The sequence below is a fragment of the Calonectris borealis genome, chromosome 4 (assembly GCF_964195595.1).
Source record: "Calonectris borealis chromosome 4, bCalBor7.hap1.2, whole genome shotgun sequence".
NCBI classification, from domain to species: Eukaryota; Metazoa; Chordata; class Aves; order Procellariiformes; family Procellariidae; genus Calonectris; species Calonectris borealis.
The window spans coordinates 6,393,173-6,416,460 of record NC_134315.1 but is presented as its reverse complement, the minus strand read 5'-3'; the positions used below and the strand labels follow the sequence as shown (position 1 = coordinate 6,416,460).

At 49.2% G+C, this 23,288-nt stretch overlaps 1 protein-coding gene across 2 annotated transcripts; it reads left to right on the top strand.

Annotated features, from left to right (window-relative positions):
• The first annotated feature begins 1,514 nt into the window (after positions 1-1,514).
• On the top strand, positions 1,515-18,320 carry RPIA (ribose 5-phosphate isomerase A). Of its 2 annotated transcripts, none has more exons than XM_075148437.1 (9): positions 1,515-1,789; positions 6,718-6,778; positions 8,650-8,705; positions 11,834-11,893; positions 12,492-12,556; positions 12,896-12,964; positions 13,478-13,619; positions 14,649-14,770; positions 14,849-14,931. In XM_075148437.1, exons 1-8 carry the CDS (start codon positions 1,607-1,609, stop codon positions 14,727-14,729), a joined length of 717 nt encoding a protein of 238 aa, XP_075004538.1. In that variant the 5' UTR covers positions 1,515-1,606; the 3' UTR covers positions 14,730-14,770; positions 14,849-14,931. The 2 variants fall into 2 exon arrangements, with proteins under 2 accessions (XP_075004538.1, XP_075004537.1); XM_075148436.1 differs by lacking the exon at positions 14,649-14,770 and adding an exon at positions 17,124-18,320 and having other exon boundaries at positions 1,517-1,789; positions 14,849-14,948.
• The last annotated feature ends 4,968 nt before the right edge of the window (positions 18,321-23,288 follow it).

Here is a 23,288-nt window from a genome sequence, read left to right as displayed (position 1 = left end):
GTTTCAAGCCAAAGCCATCGGCCATTGCTGTGAGGGTACAAACAGGTTTATCACCCCGTACTTAACTTCCAGGCTAACGCTCCCCATTCCGGCGGGATTTGAGAGATGCCCACATGTAAGGATGGGCTTTCTGAATCAGTGTAGAACCCCCATGACTGTTTTTCGTTTCAGGCAGCAGTCAAACATTTAGGATACCGAACAGAATAACCCCAAACCCAGTCAGCTGCTCCTTCAGTTTTACCATTAATGCATCGTGGAAGAACACAGTACTTAGGTCTGATTCTCTCTAGAAATAGATAGAATATTATGAATAGCCCACTAGATGTGCGTATTTACACTTTAATTGTGTAACTTGCAGGAAAGATCGTTGCCAGCTAGCAGAAAACACCGAACGACTGTATAGCAATCACGTGCTGCTCTTAATAGCAAGTCACCTGCTCTGTGCAGAAAGGTAAGGCCTTACCGCACTGAGATAAGCCTGGGTAATAATAATAGAGTCTTTGTTGAAATACCATCCCATTGTTCAAAGGCTGGGGTGCCGACACAGGGAAAACAAAAGGAAACGTTTGTAGCCCTTAAAAATCACAGCAGAACCACAGAGGTTGGCAACAAAACAAGTCAGTCATGCACAGAATTAAAAAAAAAAAGAAAGCCAACAGCGGCTTTTCTGTTGTGTGTAAAAAAAAAAAAAAAAAAAAAGAGATTATTCTCTATGCTTTGTGGTCTGACCTTGGAGTGAGTAGTGAGGGGTAAATACCTGCAATTCTCACCCATCTTGGTGGGATTGCAGCCTGGAGAGAAACTGAGAGGCCTGTGCATGGTCTTAACGTGGCTCCCAGGACTGAAAATGCCGGTGCAGAGGTACTTGAAGGTTCATCTGCCTCGCTAATATTTTTCACAAACGGTTTCAGCAGATGTCAACCCAGGATAGAGGGGGAAAAAATATGGCAAAAAAAAAAAGGCGCTATGTGCTCCGGGACAGAAAACGTCCGTCGGGTTTTATCCTGACCCTCCTGCAGGGTGGGGTAAGGACCAGTGAGGCTGGTTGATAACGGCGTGGTCAGAGGACCAGCGTCGTCGTGTCCCTGTTCCTACTTGTGAGCTGCAACACAGCATCGCTCCCAGCTTCGTCCTACAAAGTTTGAGTGGAAGTCCGGGAAGGGCTCTCCCTTAAACCCTCTGGAAGCCCCGTCGGAGCTCCAGCAACCCCCCTGAGCAGCGCCTGGCGCCGTGCGGGGGCTCCCCTGCCACCTTCTCTCCTCCCCAGCACTTCCCGGTGGAACATTTCCCAGTCCTCTGCACTTTACGGGAAAGCCTCAACCCCTCCATCCCTGGCAAACCCGATATATCGGTATATGTGCGTGTATATACATCGATGAAACAAGCTGCTTCGGGGTTGCGGGTCGGGTGGGCGCGGCGGGCGGAGCGAGCACCCCGAGCCTGCCGTGCCGTGCCCGGTCGTGCATTGTGGGAGCTGTAGTTCGCGGCTGGCAGCACTACAAGTCCCAGCCTCCCGGAGGAGGAGGAGGAGGAGGAGGAAGGGAGCCGGCTCGGCCCAGGCCTCCAGCCCGTGCGGGAGAGCCCCCCGGGGGCGGGCCGCGGCGGCATGCGGCTCCCCGGCCGGCTCGGCCCGCTTCGCAGCACGCCCCTGGCTGCCCGGCCGCCGGGGAGGGCCAGAGCGGGGCCGGCGGCGGGGAGGCGCGCCTTGACCCGCGGGCGGCTCGGCGGCACCATGGCAGAGGAGGCCAAGAGGCTGGCCGCCTGCGCGGCGGTGGACAAGCACGTCCAGGTGAGACGGCCCGGACCCCAGCCCTGCTCGGGGCACGGGGGGCACGGACCGCCCCGGTGCGCGGAGCGGCCACGGGGGGCAGGGAACGCCCGGTGCACGGAGTGGCCATGGGGTGCAGGGACGGACACCGGGGTGCGCGGAGTGGCCGTGGGGTGCAGCGACCCCGCAGTGCACGGAGTGGCCGTGGGGTGCACGGAGTGGCCGTGGGGTGCACGGAGTCTCCCAGTGCACGGACGGGCTTCGGAGTGCAGGGACCATCCAGTACGCGGAGTGGCCCCGGGGTGCAGGGACCCACCCAAGGCACAGAGCGGCCCTGGGGTGCAGGGATCCCCCAATGCACGGAGTGGCCATGGGGTGCACGGAGCCTCCCAGTGCTCGGATGGGCTCTGGGCTGCACAGACCCCTCCAGTGCATGGAGCAGCCCCGGGGTGCACGGAGTGGCCATGGGGTGCACGGAGCCCCCCAACACACGGAGTGGCCACGGGGTGCAGGGAGCAGCTCCGGGGTGCAGGGACCCGCCAGTGCACATAGTACCCCTGAGGTGCAGGGATGGGCTTCGGGGTGCGTGGGTCCCCCCAGTACATGGAGTGTCCATGGGGTGCACGGAGCCTCCCAGTGCACGGATGGGCTTCGGGTTGCACGGACCCTTCCAGTGCAGAGTGGCCCCGGGGTACACGGGTGGGTTGTGGGGTGCACGGACGTCTTGTTCCCTCCAAAGCACGGACGGTCCCGGAGTGCAAGGAGGGACCCTGGGGTGCACAGACGGGCTCTGCTGAGCCTCCTCCTCCTCGGACTGCGCTCCTTTAGCCTGGAGAGAAGGGAGGAAAATAATTTTTCCCTCCGGTTTCTGTGCTTGCCCAGCGCACACCTCCCAGGCAGCGGCTCCGTGCCTTGCCTGGCTCAGCACGGTGCACCCCGAGTTTGGAGTAAGTCTTGCACCTCTAAACTTAAACCATGCACCCTCCTGCAAGCTGGGCTGCGGTGGGAGTTCAGGCTAACGCCGTGTCCTCCTTCTTTCTCCAAGTCCGGAGTGCTCTGCTGCTGCACCCTATTTCTGAGCACCCAAGCAAGGAACAACAGCCCCTAACCAGGGGGTCGTGTCCTGTGCTCTGCAGGGAGGGAAACACAGCAAAGGGCTTTAATCAACCCGTTGAAGGTCAAATAGGACTGGAGCTCTTGAAGTTTGGCACAACCTGATAGTGAACGCTTGGAAGATCAACGGTTAAAGTCACGCAGTGGTTTATCACAATGTTTGCTGTGCAAGCCCTTTTGCAACAGCAGTGATGAAACAGGCGTAGTCTCGCTGCCGAGGAGGTAGATGTTAGCAGTCGGGGGGGAAAAAATTCCCTTTTCCTTCCCACTTCCCCCCGCTAAGTTGGCGTCTTGAGGTTCAGTTGCTGATGGCTTCCCTGATGTCCCATAAATGTTTCACTTGTTTTGCAGCCTCTCCTTCCTCTGAGCAGTCTGTACCTGCCTGCAGAGAGCGCAGCCACATGCTATCTGAGACCTACCCCTCTGCCAGGCTAACGCGCTCAAAACAGTCTGTGGGGTAGGGGAGCCTGGGGGATGGACTGAGTTGCATAAAAACCCCCTTTCTTACCCAAAGCAAGCCCCGAAGTTGCGCATGGAGGGGTTGCGGGAGGAAGGACTTTGTGTCGCAAGGTGTGGAGCTGAGGCACGACTGCTGCTGTGGGTTGTCACGAGCTGGGTGCACCTTTGATTTGGGCTAAAACGTGACTCTTAATTTTGGACTTTTCCTAGCGAAATAGCAGGCCTTTGTGCTTTTTATGGTCAAGCAAACTTAGGATCATGTTTCTGGCCATGTCCCAGCTGATTAAAGTTCAGGGCTTGGCTAGAGGCTGGTTGAGTAAGTACACAGCGGCCGAGGTAATATTGCAATGCTTGCCGTGCAAGTTGGCCTGAAGCAATGATGGGGAAGCAGGTTAGAGTCACTGCTAAGGAGTTAGATGGTCTCAGCTGTCAGAGAAAACCTGTCTCTCCTTCAGCTTGCGCTGGGAGGGCACAGCTGCTGTTTGTAATGGATAGTTTTGTGTTTGGCTGTTAGAGCTATCGCTGTTAACGGAGGGAGTAACATAATCGCTGAAAGCAAAGCTGCAGACTCCCTCCCTTGCACGGCAGGGACGTGTGGGAGATGCCACTGACTTCAGGGTTTGGTTATGCTGGACAGATCTCTTCTGCTTAACTCTGCTGTAAATCTGTGGCACTGGGGGCTTGATACCGGTACTAGATCAAGCTCCTCACTTGGCATCCTCCTTCATACCCATCCCTACCTGTGCCAGCACAGCAGCTCCTCGCGCAGCCTACAGCAGATGTAAACCTGGGGGTGGGTGGGGGGATTAGGAGAGGAGAACTTTTTTCCCTGTTTTTTTTTTTTTTAATTAAAGCCAGATTGGTGTATTTACCCACAGCATTTGTCCCCGGGCAGCTGTAGGAGCAGAGTTCCCCAGTACTGGAGCGGACACTGAGATGACCAACCTCAGAAGCTGCGGGCTGTGGTGCTGTGATGACTCGGAAGAGCAGGGCTGGCATGCGGCTCGGGGCTTTAGAGCCATAAGCTGCTTGGGGAGAGCTGGCTTTGCGTTTATAGAACACCTCTGAAGGCAGGCCCTGTTAGCATCTCTGTTAGAAATGAGAAGATGGGCGGGAGCCGTAGGTCCTGCTGCCCCAGAGGGCTGAGGATTAATAAGAGGAAACTTTGGGCTTTGCACTGTATTTATCTCCTGCTCTTTGCCCAGGTAAATCCTAGTCTTGGAAACTTATGTTGGACCGGCCAGCCCATGTGGTGCTGCTGATACCCGGTGTGCCTTGCCTTGTCAGCATCTGTAATGTTGGGCAGTGTCTCTAGGCCCTTGCATTAGCTGAGAAAATGCTTTGGTCGCTGCTGACTCCGCTTGTGGAGTCCATATGTGGGTCCTTGGCTGTGCTGTGGCTCAGTGCCTTGGTTTTGTTTGCTGGAGTTTTAGTAAACAACCTGAAATGTCTTTTTTTTTTTTTGCATGGGGTGCTGCTCCTTGGTGCCATGAGCTGGACCTGCCCCTTGCACACTGACCTTGTGCTCTGCTTCTCGCCAGTGTTTGCCCTGCCCTGTATTTAAAAGTGGATGTTTTTTGGCTGGTTTTGCCCCTGTTCTGGCTGGGGTTGGAGCTGAGGAGGGAGAGGTAGGAGCACGGTAAGGCAGGGGTTGTGACACCACCAGTTTAGACTGTTTTTCTGGAAAACCCACTTAGCCCAAGGTCTTGCCACTGCCTGAGGGAGGGTGCTTCACCCCTCCTCACTGATAAATGCCTTTAAGTTTATTGCCAGCGATGGGCTGGGACCCTTATGAGCACTTCCCACTTCATTACAACGGTGTGGCTGATGCTGGGGCTTTCCCCATCCCTTTAGGGCATCCAGCTGCTCCAAGAAGCTGTCCCACCCTCTAGAAATAAGGGCAAAGAGAAGAAAATGCCTCTTCCCAGGTCGAAACAAGTCTCTTGGGAACACCGGTACTGCCTGTGTCCTGCCAGCCTCTGCGCAGCTTCGCTTGCCCCTTCCTCGGCCGGCTGCGCTTGGCTTTGCCTGTCGGGCAGGTGAAATCGAGAAACCTCGGGAGCTATTTGGTTTCTGCTGGCAACGTTGCAGGCGTGCAGCTGCGATCTGTTGCTTTCCCTGTCTTTTGCAAAGTCATGGTGATTAGTGAGGGCTGAGGTATGAGCCGGGTCTCTGGTTGTGTGCTGGGTTTTGGAGAACTTTTGTTTTTTTAAGCTTTTAACCTGCAGAAGCAAGGGAAATCATTAATCCTAGGGGAGCATGACCTGCCTTGAACTCCACCTTTCCAGGCAAGCTTATGTGCCAATAAGATTTCAGCTGGTTGAAATGCTGCAGGTGTGGCTTTTTCCACAACTGCTGAACTCCGGATTTACTGCACATGGAGAAAGAGCTCCAGACCTGTCTAATGTCCAAGAGATAATGCACAACAGCTCTGTGCCTGCATCTCTGGCTGGGTTCAAGTCTTTCTCATCTGAAGCCTCTGTAGTGATATTAGGCCTCCTTAAGTCGATTTAAGCTTTGGATCCCAGCCAGAGAAGGGGAAGGACATTGAAAATTGGAAGTGTGCAAGAGGCTGCAGGTAGCTCTCAGTGGGTGGGAGATTGAGCTGATAATAAACAGAGATTTACGTACAGAGCATCCTCTTGTGGAGGACAAGTGCACCCATCCACCATCAGCCTGCAGCACCTTTTAGAAGTGCGTCTGTATTACTGATGAGACAGTAGTGATCCTTCTTAAACCAGACCGTAAGCAGAGAAAAGCCAGGGCTGAGCTGTGGTTAAAATGTGATCTTCTTCAGCATACGCTGCCAGGCTCTCCCATCTTTCAGGTGTGTTGCTGGACTCTCATATAGACAGTTATATACTCTGTTTTGGAGAGCAGTTTTTATTACACTCTAGGAACGGCTGCTGTGCTTTTTGCTTTGGCCGCTGGTGCATCTGCTGTTTACTAACAATACCGTTGGCAGCAAACCCATGCTTTTACTGTGCGGCTTCCTTGGGAGATGTTATCTTGAGGTTGTTTCAGCTTCTTCCTTTGTGGTATTGTCTGAAACTCCCAGCTTTCCGGCAGGAGAGGGTGCATGGAGTGCCAGCAACCAGCAGTGAGTGTGCATTGAACACCCTGAGAGTCAGACCAGAGTGGTATTTAGCAAGCATGTGTCCTCTAAGGTGAGGGCGAGTTGCTTAAGATCGTGCCCTCACTGGTGCAGTGTGTTCCCTTCCTTGCCTGCAGCGTGCTAAGACGTTGTGTGTCAGCGTGCATCTCTGGGCAAGGTTCTCTTGCCTGTGTTTATAATGTCCAGTCTACCGGGAAAAGCAGAAGAGCCCTTGTGCAGAGCCCCCAGTAACAGCTCTCCTCTGTCTCTCTTTGATTTGCAGAACAATCAAGTTCTTGGGATCGGAAGCGGTTCTACGATTGTCCACGCGGTACATCGATTAGGTAGGACTACTCCTCCCCCCAGGCTAAATTGTCTGGATGCTGACTTAGAGCTATGTCGGGTCTGTTCACCAACTGTTGTGTCCTCCTTGAAGCTGAAGGTTAAAACTCGGTCCTGTGCTCCAAATTTATTGCATAGAGAGTCCTGAGGAGGTAATGATTTGCTGCTTGTTCTCCCCATATAGCCAGGCAAAGTGCTTTACTGGCCCCAAACTGGAGCTAAACCCCTCCATTTCCTTCCAGCTCTGCCCTGTCCTAAGTTGCTTTATGGCTTTGGGCCATGCAGCTGCTCTGCTTCCGTTAACCCATTTGTGTGTGGCTGACGCTGCTTGCTCACATCCACGTTATTCAACATTGAGGGTCCTGCGGAGGTGTAATGAAAATGAGGAATGAAATCCTGCTGCATTTTTTTTTGATACCCTACAGCTAGGTTTATCTGCTTGCCCCAGGTGCAAGTTTGCTCAAGGTGTGATTCAGAAAATTTCAGCAAAATGTGAGGCAAATGCATTTTTGCAAAGTGAATGTCAGGGTAATTATCCTCACGCCTCGTTACAGAGGGTGCAGAGGTTTAAAGTTTCCTTCGCAGGGCACTCTCAGCCCTAGGGCAGATCTGCTTGCGGAGGTGCTGTACCTCGTCCTGCTTCGCTGTCCTTGGATGCAAAACAGAGCAGCCGTGCGTGACGGGTCTGGAGTGCAGCATCAGCCCTGTTGTTCATGGGGGGCTTGCTCGGACACCGAGGGGTACTGCCGTTTGGAAGCAAGTTCAGTGTGTCCCACCTGGGTGGCTCTGCGTGGCTGGGAAGTCCCCTTGTGACCCCCAGCTCCCTTGGGCAGAGCTGTCCCCAGCCCACCACGGGTAGGGCTGAGGTCTGAGCACAGCACAGTGCTTCGCTTTGCAGGGAAACAGCAGAGATGGTGCCGTGCCTGCCCCTTGGCACCCACCTCACCCCACGCTGCGTGTGTAATACGCTTATTTGGCTGGGAGCTGCGGTTCAGCTTTCTGGGTTTGGCTCGATATTGCGACCACTCCCGGCTCTAACACAGAAGCAGTCCCTAAACAAATGGGTATAGTATTTAAAGTGGAGTGCCTGTTCCAGGCTGCAAATTCTGACTTTTCGTGTCTACTGAACGCGTTAGCACTGGGATGAGGGTTGTAACAACATACAGCCTCATGTATTGCATCTTCAGTCCTTCCAGCAGCAGTGTTACCTTGAAGCATGTAGCCCGTGTGTTTGCTCTGGTGCAAGAGCTGTTGCTGACTCTCAGAGTTTTGGCTTATGCCTAAGTATTGTAATTACTAAAATAACATTTTGTCCATAATGATGTGTTAGTAATAGATTTTAGTCGTTTGAGGTTAACCTGGGGGAGGAAATATTTCCTTCCATTTAATGGAATACTGTATTTTATTAGTCCTTTCCCTGCCATATATTTAAATGTTTTATAATAAATGAATGTGATGTCCCCAAGGCAACAAGCCAGAAAACCTTTCAGACAGCTGCTGAAGCTTTCTGTTTACAAGGAGTGCAGCAAAACCTGTCTAATGGAGTGAGAGAGGGGAGTGGGGCTCATTTCCCAGGTGACGATTTGCTGACAAGGCTCCTCTGCTGCTGGAGACACAAAGGTTAATGGCTCGTGGTGTTTTGGGCTGAGCCAGGATGGGTGTTTAAACATTTCTGACTGTAGAAACTGAGCCTTACCCTATGCAGGGTGGCACCTGTTTGCGTTTTGAGCGTGACTGACTTATTTGCAAGCCAAGCAAGTAATTGCAGTGATTCAAAGGCGCTGCTCTGAACTGAGATTTCTTAAAGTGAAAGTTGGTGTGTTTTTTTCCTTCTGCAACGAACAAACCGAGGCTTCTGCTTTTTTTCCTACAGCTGAGAGGGTTAAACAGGAGAACCTGACGATTGTCTGCATCCCTACGTCTTTCCAGGTAAGCGCTTCCCTCCTTTGCTTTCTGCTAGTCCAAACACTCACGCAGGGGATCTTCCCTTTGGCTGCGGGAGGCAACCACGCCGCTCTCCGGACTGGCTTACTGCGGTGTGAGTTAACCGAAAACACCAGTGAAAGCAGCCGTGATGCAGCCTGCAGATGGGGCCTCATGAAGCCGTCGGTGATGGTGCTGCGTTACCCTGAGCTGGGTGTGCCGTAGTGCTAGGAGGCGTGTTTTGAACCAGGGTGGTGATGCTGGTTATGTCAGTGTTGGTGCTTGCCTTGATCTGGATCCTGCTTACAGAAAAATGCTGTTTAGTACTGAACCAGACTCAATGCAAAACTCACTGGAGACACTTAGTCTCCTTTAATTCTGTATAAAGCCCTGAAAGCTGTAAAAATCACACTGCAAGCAATAATAGCAAGCTCATGTGTTTTCAGGAGGAACTTGAAATGCATCAACTGGCTTTTATAAGAAATTGCAGAAGAGAAATCAGCTTAATCTTTCCTCTGCTGTGCAACTTTTGCAGGGATTGATTCATACTAAGCTAACTGTTGAGCGGTTTGCAGGGAGAGGGAGAACGTGGCTTCGTGGTGAAACGCAGAGCTGCTGAGGAAGCCTCTGAGCTGCTTCCATGCCTTCAGGCAAATGGCTTTGGTCTCTCTGCCTCTGCTCCCTGAGGTGGGATGTGCTGCAGAGGAGCAGCTGTCACCTTGTCCCCTTCGGGCAGGGAGAGGTGACATCACCAGTCTGCGGGGACCAGGACCACCCGCAGGGTTTTCAAGGCTGGGTGGCAATGCCCTGGTCTGGGAATTGGGCATATGACCTTTCCTCGATCCTGGTGTGGACCTCAGGATCCACAACTTTTTCACCATGAGGACGATCAAGCCGTGAGGCAGGCTGTGCAGAGTCCGTCCTTCAAGGTTTTCAAGACCTGAGTGGGTAGAGCCCTGACCAACCTGGTAGCTGACGCTGCTTTGAGCTGGAGGTTGGATAGAGACCAGCCTGAATTATCCTAAAATCTTATGAAAACTTAACATCCTCTTACCCCGCAGATGTTCTTTAAGTGTGGGGCGATGGGAGTCTCTCCTTTCCCAGCTGTTGCAAACAACCAGTGGCCACCTGGGATATAATACAAACTGCTGCAAAGGGCAAAAAGTGAAAACTAGATTTTTTTTTTTTTTAACCTATATCAGTAATTCTGTTGCATATAGAGACTGTGGTGAGAGTCTGGTTTTGATCTGTCTAAAATGATCCCCATCTGGAGATATCATGTCCCATTTGAACCTAGGAAGAGTGCTCTGAGTCAAGTCATTAGGTCTTACAGAAAATATTGATAAAGCTCTCGTAGTGAACGTGGGCTGGAGCCTGCCCCGCCTTGAAATGTTGGGATAGTTCCTGTAACTCTCTAAGTTTCCTACCAGTAAAACAAAAAGATTGCTGCTAAAGGGAAGAGAGAGATCGTACACCTGCAGGAGCCAAAATCCCCCAGACACGGGGCTGCCTCGTATCTTTTGCAGTCTCTAAGACCTCAACCAATTCAGAGTGAAGCATTCCCAGGTCAGCAAAACAGCATCTTATTTTCACTACGTACAGGTGTAAATGGCTGCCTGAGGTCACTGGCAAGGAAGAATTGGTTTCAGTGGGCTTTTATTCTCCTCCCTTCCCTGTTGTCAGGTTGGGTTATTCCATCACCATCAGTAAAGCTAGAGCCGGGGTAAGTATCTGTCCCTTGGCTTTTGCTTTTTCTTCTTTTCACCTGGACATGTGCCAAGAGCACAGAGCGAGACCGTTCTTGGCAAGTGCTGCGCAGTTACCGCTGCTTTTCCCCCAGTTGTGGGAGCTCTGCTTTTGATTCCTGCTGGTCTGCTCCCATCGCCTTGCAAGCAGAGAGCCTGAAGAGAGCCACCTCGTTTCCACACTGCTGACTCTAAGCCTGTTCAGGATCTGGCCTGCATGTGCAGCACAGTGTTTTTCAATGCTTTCAATTCCCAGATCCCTGATACCTCTTTACATGGACACCATGTAATGAATGTAAACCCACTGATTTTTATTCTTTTAATTTTGTGAGTTCTTAGGGCAATCCTAGTGCACAGATCAGGAGCCCACAGCCCATGGGTGTCAAAACTGCATGCTATGAAATGCCATGATAAATGATTCCGATCACATCGCATTGCCAGGAGTACCACCTGCTAGTTCTTCTTAATGTTTCTGGGATGCCAATATATGCGACTGATGCGCTTTGTTAGCGTTAGTGGGTAAAATTCAGGGGAGTAAGTTGATCCAGGCTATCGCACTGGGGTTTCTTGGACTAGCTACACCATGGTAGGAAGTTCAGACATGAGCAGAGTTCATGCAAGGAGGGAGTCTCACTCAGGTGATGATTTGTAGCACAGAAAATGGAACCAATTCAAGGTTCTCTAAGCTTAAACTTCCATTTAAACTGACCGACCAAGTGGAGGGTAACTCCAGGTGCTCTGTATTGTATTGCCACTAGAGGGAAATACACAGCCACTTCAGTGAAAGTAGATCAGAGCCACCAAACAGCTGTTTCAGGAGGCTTCCCACACTTTTTCCATGAGTTGTGCTTTTCTTTTTTGCTTTTTTTTTTTTGTTTCTTTCCAATATGAAAAATATTTTCATTGTTAGTCCCGCATTGCTGTGGTGTAAATATTTTATTTTCTTGCTCCCATTTTTCAGCCGAAGGAAATCAGAGGCGGTGGATGGGTGCGAGGGAGAATGATGTCCAAGGTGAAACAACACACGACTGAAAAATCCCATATCTGCTGTAATGGTTAGATACAAGTGATTCCCACCAAGCTGATGGGGCCTCCTGCTATTTAGTACGGAGAGACCTGGACCCAGGAGTCCTGTTGCACCATCTGAGCATTTTAGTTCAAATCAGCAGCAGGGTTTTCTTTTGATTAAAATAATCTGGTCTGGAAGCATCATTTTCTCCTTGCCCTGCGTTTCCGCTGCTGGCTGCAGCCTCTCCACCAGCTCAGGGTGGAGCAGTGGAGCTCTCCCAGGGAGACTCCATCCTTGCCACAGCCGGGGGAATAACACCACGAGTCTGTTTTCCTTTCTTGCCGCTGGTAAATGGTGTTTGTTGTCTTCTTGATGCACAGGCCCGTCAGCTGATCCTGCAGAACGGCTTAACGCTAAGTGACTTGGACCGACATCCAGAGGTAAGTGGGACTGCGGAGGTGAGACCTCACCCGACCTTCCTCTAACCTGGTCCTTCATAAAGCATCAGGCTCCTTTGTCCTCCCCTGAGGATGAGAGTTTAGGCAGCCACGCTGCTGAACATGAGCGAGAACTAGCTTAGTTTATTTTTTTCCCCAAGCCTTAGTCTTGTCTTAGTGCTTGTCCCTTTAGATGGCAAGTAGGCTGCCGAGTTGTGTTTCCTCCGAGTGTTTGACACCTCTTCCAGGCTGAGGCTTGCTGGCCTGAGATGTGGATATGGCATTGCTGAAGCGTTGTGACCCAGATTTTCCCTAGGAGCCCCCCACCCCTTAGCTGACAACACTAGAGGCTGAAATGATGTGCCTTGAAGGCCAGCAGTTGGTTTTGGTTTTTCTTTCTCCTGCTCTCACATGCCTGTGGTTTAGCTGGGGCTGGTGTCCTTGGGTGGCTGATCAGATGCTCATCTCTGGTCAGGCTGGCATCAAGGTGATCCCAGCTTTAGTGACATTTCTGGCCTGACACCTCCTGAGCTGCGCCGAGAGCAGCACCTTGACGCTGCATGGGAGAGGTTTCCAGCCCAAGTTTCTTCTCTTCCTACAGCTTGATGTCGCTATCGACGGAGCGGATGAAGTGGACTCTGACCTCAACCTCATCAAAGGTGGCGGGTGAGCCTTGCTGTCTGTCTGTGTGTGGCACTGGTGGCGGTGGCCTCTGAGCATCCTTTTCTGGCTGCAGATGTCTCCAGGGCTGGGCTGGAGAGGCTGGTGGGATCCTGTGCAGGGCCGTGCGTGCACCTGCAGTGGGAGATGGCTCCTGACCAGGAGTGTGTGCAAGGGACAAGGGGGATAAAGCGATGGGGTGGGGGAAAGAATCCTAGCGTGGGGCAACGGCAGCACCAAAACTGGCAAGAACATGGTGGAGGGGACTGGATTTTAGGACCATCAGGCACTGAGGAGCAGTCTGTCTTCTGATTTTTTTTAATTTTTTTTTTTTCCCCCTTGCAGTGGTTGCTTGACGCAGGAGAAGATAGTTGCAGGATATGCAAAATGCTTCATTGTTATTGCTGATTACAGGTAAAAATATTACTATTCATTATACCTCTCTGTCCTGTGGGAGGATTCAGATGGTCCTGTGTTAGGCCATTATTGTCCTTTTGGTGGGTCAAGAGTAGGTGGAAATGAGCCTGACTCCCAGTGCTTTAGCAATTCAATTTAGCTTTTTTTCTTAATTTTCAACTCAGCAAGCCTGCTTAGGAGTCAGCAGAGCTTGTGGAGAAATGGCTGCTCTGCTCTTTGAGCTCAGTGATTGTCAGCACGGAATAAATTTCCTCTTCTGTACATACAGCCGCAGGGCTGTAGAAAAAACAACTCGTGTCCTGCTTGTCCAAAACATGTCAAAACAGGGCTTATGAGTGAATAGAGCATCGAGCATTAAACTGGTTCTTCCTACACGTGTGCAGGTGTGAACTGACCGCTGTGCTCTCCAGAGCCTTGTGCCAGAGGGGTGCGCGAGAGGTAACGGGATAATGTTAGTGGTGTTAGCAATGTAATGTCTGACGCTAATCCTACCTCAAACTGTGTCCTCAGGAAAAAATCAAAGAGCCTTGGGGAGCAATGGAAGAAGGGAATTCCTATTGAAGTCATCCCCATGGCTTACGTCCCCGTCACCAGAGCCCTGACCAAAAACTTCGGAGGCGCTGCGGAGCTGCGGATGGCTGTTAGCAAAGCGGTACGTGTCCCTGACAAGCCCCGCTTCCCCAGAGCAGCCACCTGAATGTGGGCAAACAGAGGATGAGAGGTCTGGCCTTTCCTCTAATTAAATCTGGGCTTTCACTCCCATGATGGCATCTTCTGTAATTCCTCCTAATTATACTTTGGTTAATGAACTGTGTGTTTAGGTGTTCAGGCTGCTCATGGAAAGCCTCTCTGGCTTATGTCACCTAAAGCAAGCATCCCTGAGCAGGGAGAAGAGGGATTGCCAGTCTGGGTCTGACCTGCTGCTCTGTGGGGATGTTGGGGGGCTAGAGGGCTGCCAAAGAGGGTCTCAAGTTGGGGGGGCAGCTCATGCTCCGTCCCAGGCTCCTCTGTACCACAGAGGGCCAGACTAAATTGAAACTGAAGCTGCTTTGTCTCCGCTGCCGCTGTCCTATCCTAACCTGGGCAGCGGGGTTCACCAGCCCACGTCGCACGGCAAGGGGAGAGGAGGGCTGTCTGCAGTAACGGCTGGGGTTAGCGCCCGAAAGCTGAATACTTGTTTTTAATGCGTCTAATCCCAAGAGGCTGTAGGGACTGCATTTGGGTGCCTGAGAAGAGCAAACCAGTCGTTCTCTGTGAACTTGAGACCGGCCTCGCTTGGGCAATGTACATTAGTGCTGCTCCAGCATGAGACGTGTCCTCGGAGGATGCTGGTCCCTCCTGGCACGTGTGGTTGCACACCCTGCTCAGCGCTGCTGAAACGCCGTGTCTGCAGCCCCAGCTGCCTCTGCTCTGTTGAAAGGACCCAATTGCTCCTTCTGCTGGGCTTGAGAGAGTGCTGGGCATGTCTGGGACGCTGAAGTCCAGCAATTCTTCAACTCCAAAACATCCCCATGGCATCCGGCAGCACGCTCTTATCGTTGAGGCAGAGGGTCTTATTTTGGCTTCAATTGCCTGTAATAGCCTTTTTGGGACACTAATGTAGCTTTACTCTTCTGAAAAGGATCCCCTGTTGCAGTGATGAAATCGCATCGTTGTTTCCAGCTTCTCTATCTGTACACAGGAGAATGAGGAACGAGCAGTTGCCTTGGGCGATGCTTTTACTTACAGGCTTATTGTGGACTGCCGTGACTTACTTGAATGATGACTCTCTCTAAACTGTTGCAGCGGGGACGGCTGCTCCCGGTGAGAGGCTGTGACAGTCCCTGGCTGTGCTCGGTAGACAAGGAGCTCTCAGTGCTGACAAATGTGTTTGATTCCCAGGGCCCCGTGGTGACGGACAACGGGAACTTCATCCTGGACTGGAAGTTTGACAAGGTTCATGAATGGAGTAAAGTGAACACCGCTATAAAAATGATACCAGGTAATGTCAGTAATTTTAAAAAAAGCAAAAGCTAGCTAAGGCTTGCTCTGTACTAGATAACCCTGACCGTGGGAGCTCTCCCCTAGATAGGAGGAAATGTGTGTGTATTTGCTGCCTTCTTATGGGTCCATACATTTTTGTTTTCTACTTGAGAGATCTATCAGCTGAATTAGTACAACTGTACCCAAGTGGCATTCCCGTATGGTGGTGAAAACCTGGGGCGATGCCAGATGCCTTCGGACACTGTTTTCCATTAGGCACACCAATCCTGTGCTCTTTCTTGCTCTCCATTTAGAGAGGGACTTTTAATGGAAACACTGGTGGACTCTGGAGGGAGAGCTTGCACTGGGTTACAGTATTTTCCAGAAGCTGCTTACAGCTCTGCATCCCATTACCGTTGTGTAGTCCTACGGGCTCAGCTTGCTGTGAGGGTGCAGCGTATCCTAGCTATTGCTGTAGCTGCTGCTGTGCAAGAGAGAAGCAGTGGCCGATCACACTGCAAACACAACAGCCTCTCCACAAGGACTCCTGCCTTGCATGAGACCTGCTGCTCAGGCCAGAGCTGCTTCTGGATGGTCCAGGTCTGCCCAGGGGCAGTGGCACTGCCTGGACTTCAGTGAAGCAGCAGATAGGCTGGCTCAGCCACATTTGGATGTCCTGTCTGGTTATTTTGGCAAAGTCTGTTCTTGAGTCTGGTCAGCTTTTGAATACATATTGTTGTACCTTTTATCGTTGAGTTTATCCCAGACACCTGCCTGCCCCTGAAGGCCATAGCGCACCTGCCTTCACTGACTGTGCGTTGTCAGAGCACGCAGGGACAGGCTGGGATCCTGTTGCAGAAACCTCGATGTCCCCACGAAGTGGCAGCATATTGTCCTGGCACCATGATTTAAAACACAAGGCCAGGCAGAGGCTGAGGGTGTAGGCTGGGTGAAGAGTCGCCAGTGACTGCTAGTCGCTTCTGTTCGGTGGCTTTGCTTCCCTCAATGCTGCATATAAGGCTGATTTACTGAAAATATACCCATTTTCTTTTTTCCTGCTCTAGGAACAAACTTCTAGGGGGCTACCCCTGTCTTGGCTTGTCCCAGTGTCGTTGTGATCTGAATAATTTTACCTGGCACTTGCTCGCAGCCAGCAGTAGATGGCAGGTTTGGACCTTCGGCAGGAGCAGTCTGAATGAACCAGTGGCCGATCCAAATGAACTGGTGACCACAGCTGGGCTGGGCTGTCCTGGTGCAGCGCTCCGTATCCTAATGCGGTTGCTGCCCATGGCTGTACAAATGTCTGTAGCATTAGAGCTGTTTCTGTGCAAGAGAGAAACAGTGGCTGGTTACGCTATTTGCAAACAAAACAGCCTCTCTGCAAGGACTTCTTCCTTTTATCTCTTTTGGTCGAGAGATGAAGGGGTAAATGATGGTAGCTGCTCCATCATGTTGGTATGGAGATAGTCTCTGCACCATTTGCTGCTCAGAAATGGGCTTGTTAAGGGGAGAAGAGCATCTTCGCTACCCAAAAGTGGATGAGCGGAACTGTTAAAGCCTGAGTACAGTGATGATAGCAGGGCTGTGGCCGCCTTGTGCTTGTGGTAGACCTTGTCCTCCATTTCTTTCCACCTTCCTGGCCTCTGGCTGTGGCTCAATGATCGCAGTGAAGTTAGGAGCACCCTATAATTAAATGCAACCCAAAGTACATTTGCAAACGGGCTACGAGTTGCAGAGATAGCATCAGATCTGCTGTGTCTTAACATTTGAACAAGCGTTATCCAGGAGTTCTCTAACAGGATAGTTTTTTAGATGCATTTAAAGGCAAAGTGAGTAAGCCTGTGGCTGCGTGTAGCTTCCTCTTGCTCCTGTGGGTCATCAGATGGCTGAAAATGCCCCACTCGTGATTGTGTTAGTGTAACGGTGGTGGCTGTGGTGGTGTGAACGTCAGGGGGAGCTGTGGGAGTTGTTTCTCAGTCTCTGGAGAGAGTTTCTTCTGGGGGTGGCCGCATGGAAAAGACTTCCCGGAGGCTCCGTGTGTGGCTGATGCAACATCACCCAGGTTGGACATCTCTCTCCAAACCTCTGATGGAGGCATTAGCGCCTTTTAATAAACACAAACATGTTCAGAGCAGAGGATTCAAGCAACGGGGTGGCTCTGGCATTAACCGGCACATGACCTCTTGTTCCCCAGGTGTGGTGGAGACGGGACTCTTCATCGACATGGCAGAGGTGGTGTACTTCGGCATGGAGGACGGCTCGGTCAGCGTGCGGGAGAAGCAGCCTCGCTGACACCAGCGCGCTGCCTGCTCTGCTTCGCCTTCGGCCAGTTTGATTCAGCTGTTGTAACGGTGCCAACCTGACGTTTTGCCTTAACGAGCAGCGGTTATTGCAGAAGACAGACGGGAAGTTGATCAGAATCCGCTGATGTGATACTGAATGTCTTTTTTTAAAAACAACATAAAAAATTATATTCTATTTCTATATATATATATTTTTACTTTACAGGAATGTTGTCTTTTTTTAAAGAATCATTTAAACAAATTGCTTTAACGTTTTTATTTTATTTTCTAAGAAATACTTACCAAAACGAATATTCCTTGTTCTGTGTTTTGGTTTTTTTTTTTCCTTTTTTTGAACAGAACTTGAACCCTTCTGGTTGCTCATAGTGCTTAGTGATTGAGGTCAGAAATACAATCCTAATGCATCTTTCTTAACCACCCTGGCTGTGAGGGTGGCGCACATAATGGGAGCGCATCCAGTCGGGACCTGCTGATGCCTTATTTGGAACCTTTTTGGTTCAGTATTTTATGCCTTTTATTTTTCTATACCACTGGTTTTTAATAGTTCAGGATGTCTAGTTGTCCTCTGTGCACATGACAATTCTCTGAGCCGAGGGTGGTCTCTACATCCCTCTGTCTGGGACATTAATAAGGGCCTTTTCTGGGCCTCTGTATGGAGGCGATGTTCATCCTTTGAGCCAAATTCTGCTCTCCATTAATTCAGTACCTCGGATTAAAGTCTGTTCCTGTAGCTGGAGACGTCTGGGACTTTGTCCTTGCAAACAGAGAGCAGAACTGGGTCCTTGATGAAGTTTACAGAAGTGTATTTGAGCAGCTTAGGGCAGCGTGGAATACTGTTCAGTGGCAAATTATTTGATTTGGAATGAAGGTTAATTATCACCCCTCGCAGCTGGTTGATCTGTGGAAGGATAGAGCAGAATGCACAGGAAAACGGAGTCTTCCTGCCTAAATTTTCCACATGTAGCGGGAGAGAGACACTCGTTCAGTATCTTGTTCTCGGTGTATAGGTGCTTTGCATGGTTCTGGTGTCAAAATGCAAGCCCTGTCTTTGTGTTGTAGGCACTGAAATAAAGAGCTGTTATACCAGATTTGGTGGTATTTTGGTTCTTAAAGTGACTATTTCGTGGACGAGGCAGATCGTCGTCAGACTAACTTCTGCTGCCGTTTTCCCCTTACAAGGGCCCTTCACCCAGGCCAAATTCATCCTTCTGCATTTGATTTCTTTTTGCTTAAGGTAAATACATTATTTTAAATTAACCAGATTATCTAATCAACACTTGTTAGCTGCAGCGCTTGCTTCATCACTGTTTTAAATTTGCATGTCTAAAACTTGCACATTTAAATCTTTTTTGCAAAAAGGAGCTATTTTTACATCTTTAAATCTTCCCCTTCCTGCACATCGATTCTGTTATTTCTGAAGCACTGGTACTGGGCAAACGGGCTCCTATCCAGCCAACAACTTGCTGGAAACACTGGAATATCTCTTCCCGCAAACCTGATGCTGCAGAAGCTGTTCCCAAAACCCTAGTTCTTGCCACGGGCTGTTTTCAGATGCGTCTTGGGCTCCTAATGTAATCCTAGATAAACAGAGAGCAATCAAGCAGAGCTTTGTGCCCCAGCGCCTTCTCACTCAGCATGCTTCTGGAAATGAGATTAGCAGGAGCGAATGTTGCTGTTGACTCTCTTCTCTCTCTCTGAAATCAAACCGCTCCTTCTCAAAAAGCCAATAAAACCATTACAGCACCATTACTTTCTGGCCCTGGACCAGATGTGATCTCATTCAGCTTTGTGCTTAGCAAGGGCTTGTTCAATCTAAGCCTGAAGGTGGCAGGTCTGATTCTTGAGCTTCTCCGGGTGCTCGGGATGCAGGTAGAACTGGTGGGTGCTTTTGCAAGAGACGCACTCGCTGGGGTGAGACTTTGAGTGGGTCTCGGGCTGTGGGTTACGGGTGCAGAGTTTACTGTACTACAGAGATGGAATTAAAATCTCTGAAGTGCTGGAGAAAATTTGGTCTGAACCAGTTCTGGAGGCTTTGTGCAGATTTCCTTCGTGCAAACTCTCCCAGCTCAGATTTTCAAAGTCAGCAGATGGGTTTTTGAGTTAAGGGTCTCTTAAGAAAGGTCTGATCCTTTCTCTCAGAGGCTGCCAGGCTCCGCAACCTGTCACGACCATCCACATCTTCGTCTGCTGACACGTGTGGGGCACATTTAGATGCGGTGCAGGGAGTCTGTCCCCTCCCGGGGTGGCTTTGGCATGCCGTGGCTCTGCCCTGTCACTGACACAGCCTGCTTACGCTGATGCTCAGCTGCCTAGCCATGAGCATATTTGATGAAAATTAAGTGTACAGGCAGCAGAGGTTTTTCTAGTCCCTGGTCCTTGCTTTTCTAGACTATCACCGTTATCATTACGTATGTTTTTTGGAGAGAGAAGGGTTTATAGGTGAGCATGCCATGGTAGACCTTCAGATAAGGGCAGGCACTGCAGGTACCCACGACGTCCCTGGGTAGGGGCATTTCAGCTGCGGCCACACAGGTGGGCTTCTCCCGACAGCTCTTGTGCTTGAGTTTGCTGAATTTGATTTTAACACCTTGGCTGGTTTGCACTGTGGCGTTTGCTTTGGACTTTCATTTTTCAAGGTGCTCTTCAAAAGAGCCTTAAGAAGCCTTTAGAAACAGGGCTGCCACCTCTAACCCACCCTGCTCCCTTGCAGCTTGCTCCCTTGCACCCTGCTCCTTGCAAGGAGAGCAGGGACGTAATTTTAGAAGACGGCAATGGAAAAAAAAAAATATCAAAAGCAGGTGGAAGGAGGTGTCCTTTTAAAGCCCAAGGCAGGATGGTTGTGGCTATTTAGAGCGCGTTCCTGGATGCTAACGGCGGTGAGGCGATGCAGTCCATCCCCTGCACGCAAACCCTGGCGTCGCCTTTTGGACCGTGCGCAGCGGGTAATGCACAACTGATTTACCATTAGCGCTGAATTATGGATTGGCCCTGGAGAAAACAAACGTTTCAAGAAAGAGCAACAGCAGCACTAAAATTAATGAGCGAGAGAGGTAATGAAACACTAGTCCCATTCCAAAAAAATAAGCAATATAAATATAGTCAGAGAGTGCTTCGGATTCACTTTAATTAACCTTTGGTTAATAGGTTAAATAATTAAGCTGAATTAATTAAACTAAGTAGAAAGAAATTAAGTATTTAGTTAAAGTGTATCACCTTGTTCCACGTTATAAAGTGACTATTACTGTCTGTCAGATTTTTATTATTGTCAGTGTAGGTAGGGATTTATGATCTGACATAATTATTGTTCTGAGAAATGTGACATAAAAAGAGATGAAAATAATTAAGCAGGCAGCATAGAGGATGTATGCTCTGTGTATTAAACCAAATGATTAAAGCCAAAGTGATAAGGAGAAAATAAGCATATTGTAACCAGTGATAAAAATTAGCTGTAATGAATATAGTAAGCGGTAATGAGTATTAATATCTTTTAAACATAAAGCCAGATCCATTTTGTAACCAGGTGGATTTAACAAAAAATCATGTAGCGACATGGGCTTTGGTCCAGCTGCACCAGGAAAGAAGGAGGAAAAGGAAAGAAGTCCTCATTTGCAAAGTGATTTTTCAAATTTATCAAGCCTTGTGAATCCTCCAAAACGTCTTTGCAGTTTTATTTTACTCAGTACAACAGCAAAAAGGTGATGCGTTTCAGCTTGAAGATGAACTTAAAGACCTATAAACTGCCATTTTTTTGTACCTAAAACTTCCACAGTTTATTCCTTTCCCTTTCCAGTAACTTTAATGGCAGTTGTATCATCCCCGTAGCTCCATAACCCATCAGGATCAGAAGAGTTAAAAAGCCCCTATATAATTACAGAACTTGACAGATCCGCTATTTAGGTATCTTAAATCTCGTGTGGGATTTATCTCCTGACAGGGCACTATAAATTACCATGAAATTCCCTAATGAACATTTTTCTGTAGAAGAGTCTTTGTAACATCATCTCTGTAGGAAAACTGATACCAGATATTTATTGTTTTCAGTTCAGTAGACTTTCCTGTTTGTATTTTTACAGCTACTGACACAAACATCTTTTAAACCTCCTTAATTACACTTACAGCCTTGCGAAAGTAATGTCAGATCGTCGAGGTAAATGTAGTGAGCAAACCAGTAAAGGATCAGTGACTTGGCTTTTACTATAAGAAATTAAGTAAACTACTTTTTTTAAAGAAAAAAGAAAAGAGTTTTTACAAGAATGTCATAGCGTAAGATAAGTTCTGTAACATAAATCATCAATCATGTTGGAAAGTTAAATGCTGCTGCTGATTTATGTTGTTTCTAGAAGTCAGTAGAAGAAAGATGAAATTCAGTGGAAGGAAAAAAGTGACTATTAAGCCAATCACCTCATATCTGTAAACCTCCCTATACTTCAATATCCACGTTCTCTTGGGGTGTTGAATTAGGAATATCCTTAATCATGCTAAATTCAAAGTTCATCTAATGCTGTATTGTTAAAAATATGCACAGATAAATTTGATCATGCAAAAAAAATCACAGAAGCTGAAGAGCCTGCTAACTGCAACGGTCCTTTTATTGTATACCAAACTCCAAATTCCTCATGGTGGTCTTCCAATGCAGGATTAATTAAAAAAAATACTAACATCAAGTATCCTTTCTACTTACGAATGTCTAGCAGGTTTGTGTAATCTCTTACTGAAGCTATTACTGGAATGCCTTATAGATCAAAATCATTAATTAGACATTAATTCCCTTAAAACATTTTCAAAGCCTTAATTTCAGTAACTTGTAAGTTATTTGCCTGCCACAGTGCACTGTCTTCTTGTAATCGGTATTTAATAACCTGTACAGTTTAATCCCTACGTAATGTATTTGGCAATGACAAATTAAATTAAAAACCCCGCTGTCAATCTAGACGGTACACTGTGATGCTTTTCTTACTATCTTAATTTCTTGCTGAAAAAAAAGACAGTCTTGCCTTCCTCTAATCCTTACACGAGTGTTGTTTTTCGAAGGGGAGATTATCATTTGCTTCTTTACATTTATATATAGCTTAGTGGGGGCTGGATCAGATCGGTGAGGAGTCAAATCCACCAGCTTGTAACTACTGGACCAAAATCTTGTGTAATTGAAGAGCAACAGCTATTTATGGTTTCTCTCTACTGAGATGTTCAAGTGGCTTCAGGGTATGATCCACCATATGACCGTGGTCATGGTTTATCATTTATGAAGAAGTTTCTTCCATCCTTGTTTGAGAGCTCAAGCAACACGTGTTGACTCTGGACAGGGTTTTGAGGTCTGTACTGCGTGTTTTTGCTGAGGCTCCATATTTTTCCTGTGGATTTGCTGATGTGACTAGCCCTGGCTATCTACAGCCTTTTCAAGCATGCCATCACTCAAGCCCCCTCCATGGACCCTCCTGGGCAGGAGGCTCCCCAGCAGCCCAAGGCCACTATCGCTCCCTCATCAGATCTTTGAAAGCTTGTCAAGGAGTTGCTATGGGACAGGAGATATTATTGCACAGAGGTCCATGCATCCCATGGATCTACCAAAGCTTGGGAGGGATACCTGGGCTGGAAGTATTCATCCCCGACCTACCCCCCCTTCTCTGCTCTCCTGCAATGACCTGGACAAACTTCCACCAGGGAACTGGTGGCATGAGCCTCTCCAGCGGCTTCTGTTGTATAGCCCATAGTTAACAGTGTTTCTCTGTACATGGTAGTGAAGTCAAAATGGCACCAGCTTCTCCATAAATGCCGTGAGGTCCCCAAGGATGGGGGATTTGTGCTTGGCTTGGTCTTCTGTAACCTAGCTCATCATGCCTTCAACATGGAGACTAGCAGTAGCTGGAGGAAAACAAGCATGGCTGTGGCCAGCCGAGCCTAAAAGTGTATCTTTGGATGCAGGGACTCATCCTCGGAGCCCAGGGTAGGATCTTCAACAAAATCATTGCCCTGATCCAGGATTTTGGCAGTGTTGCTTGTATACATCTGGATGCCACAGATAGGTCCAGCTCCGTGCGCTAAGTCTGGAACAGGCA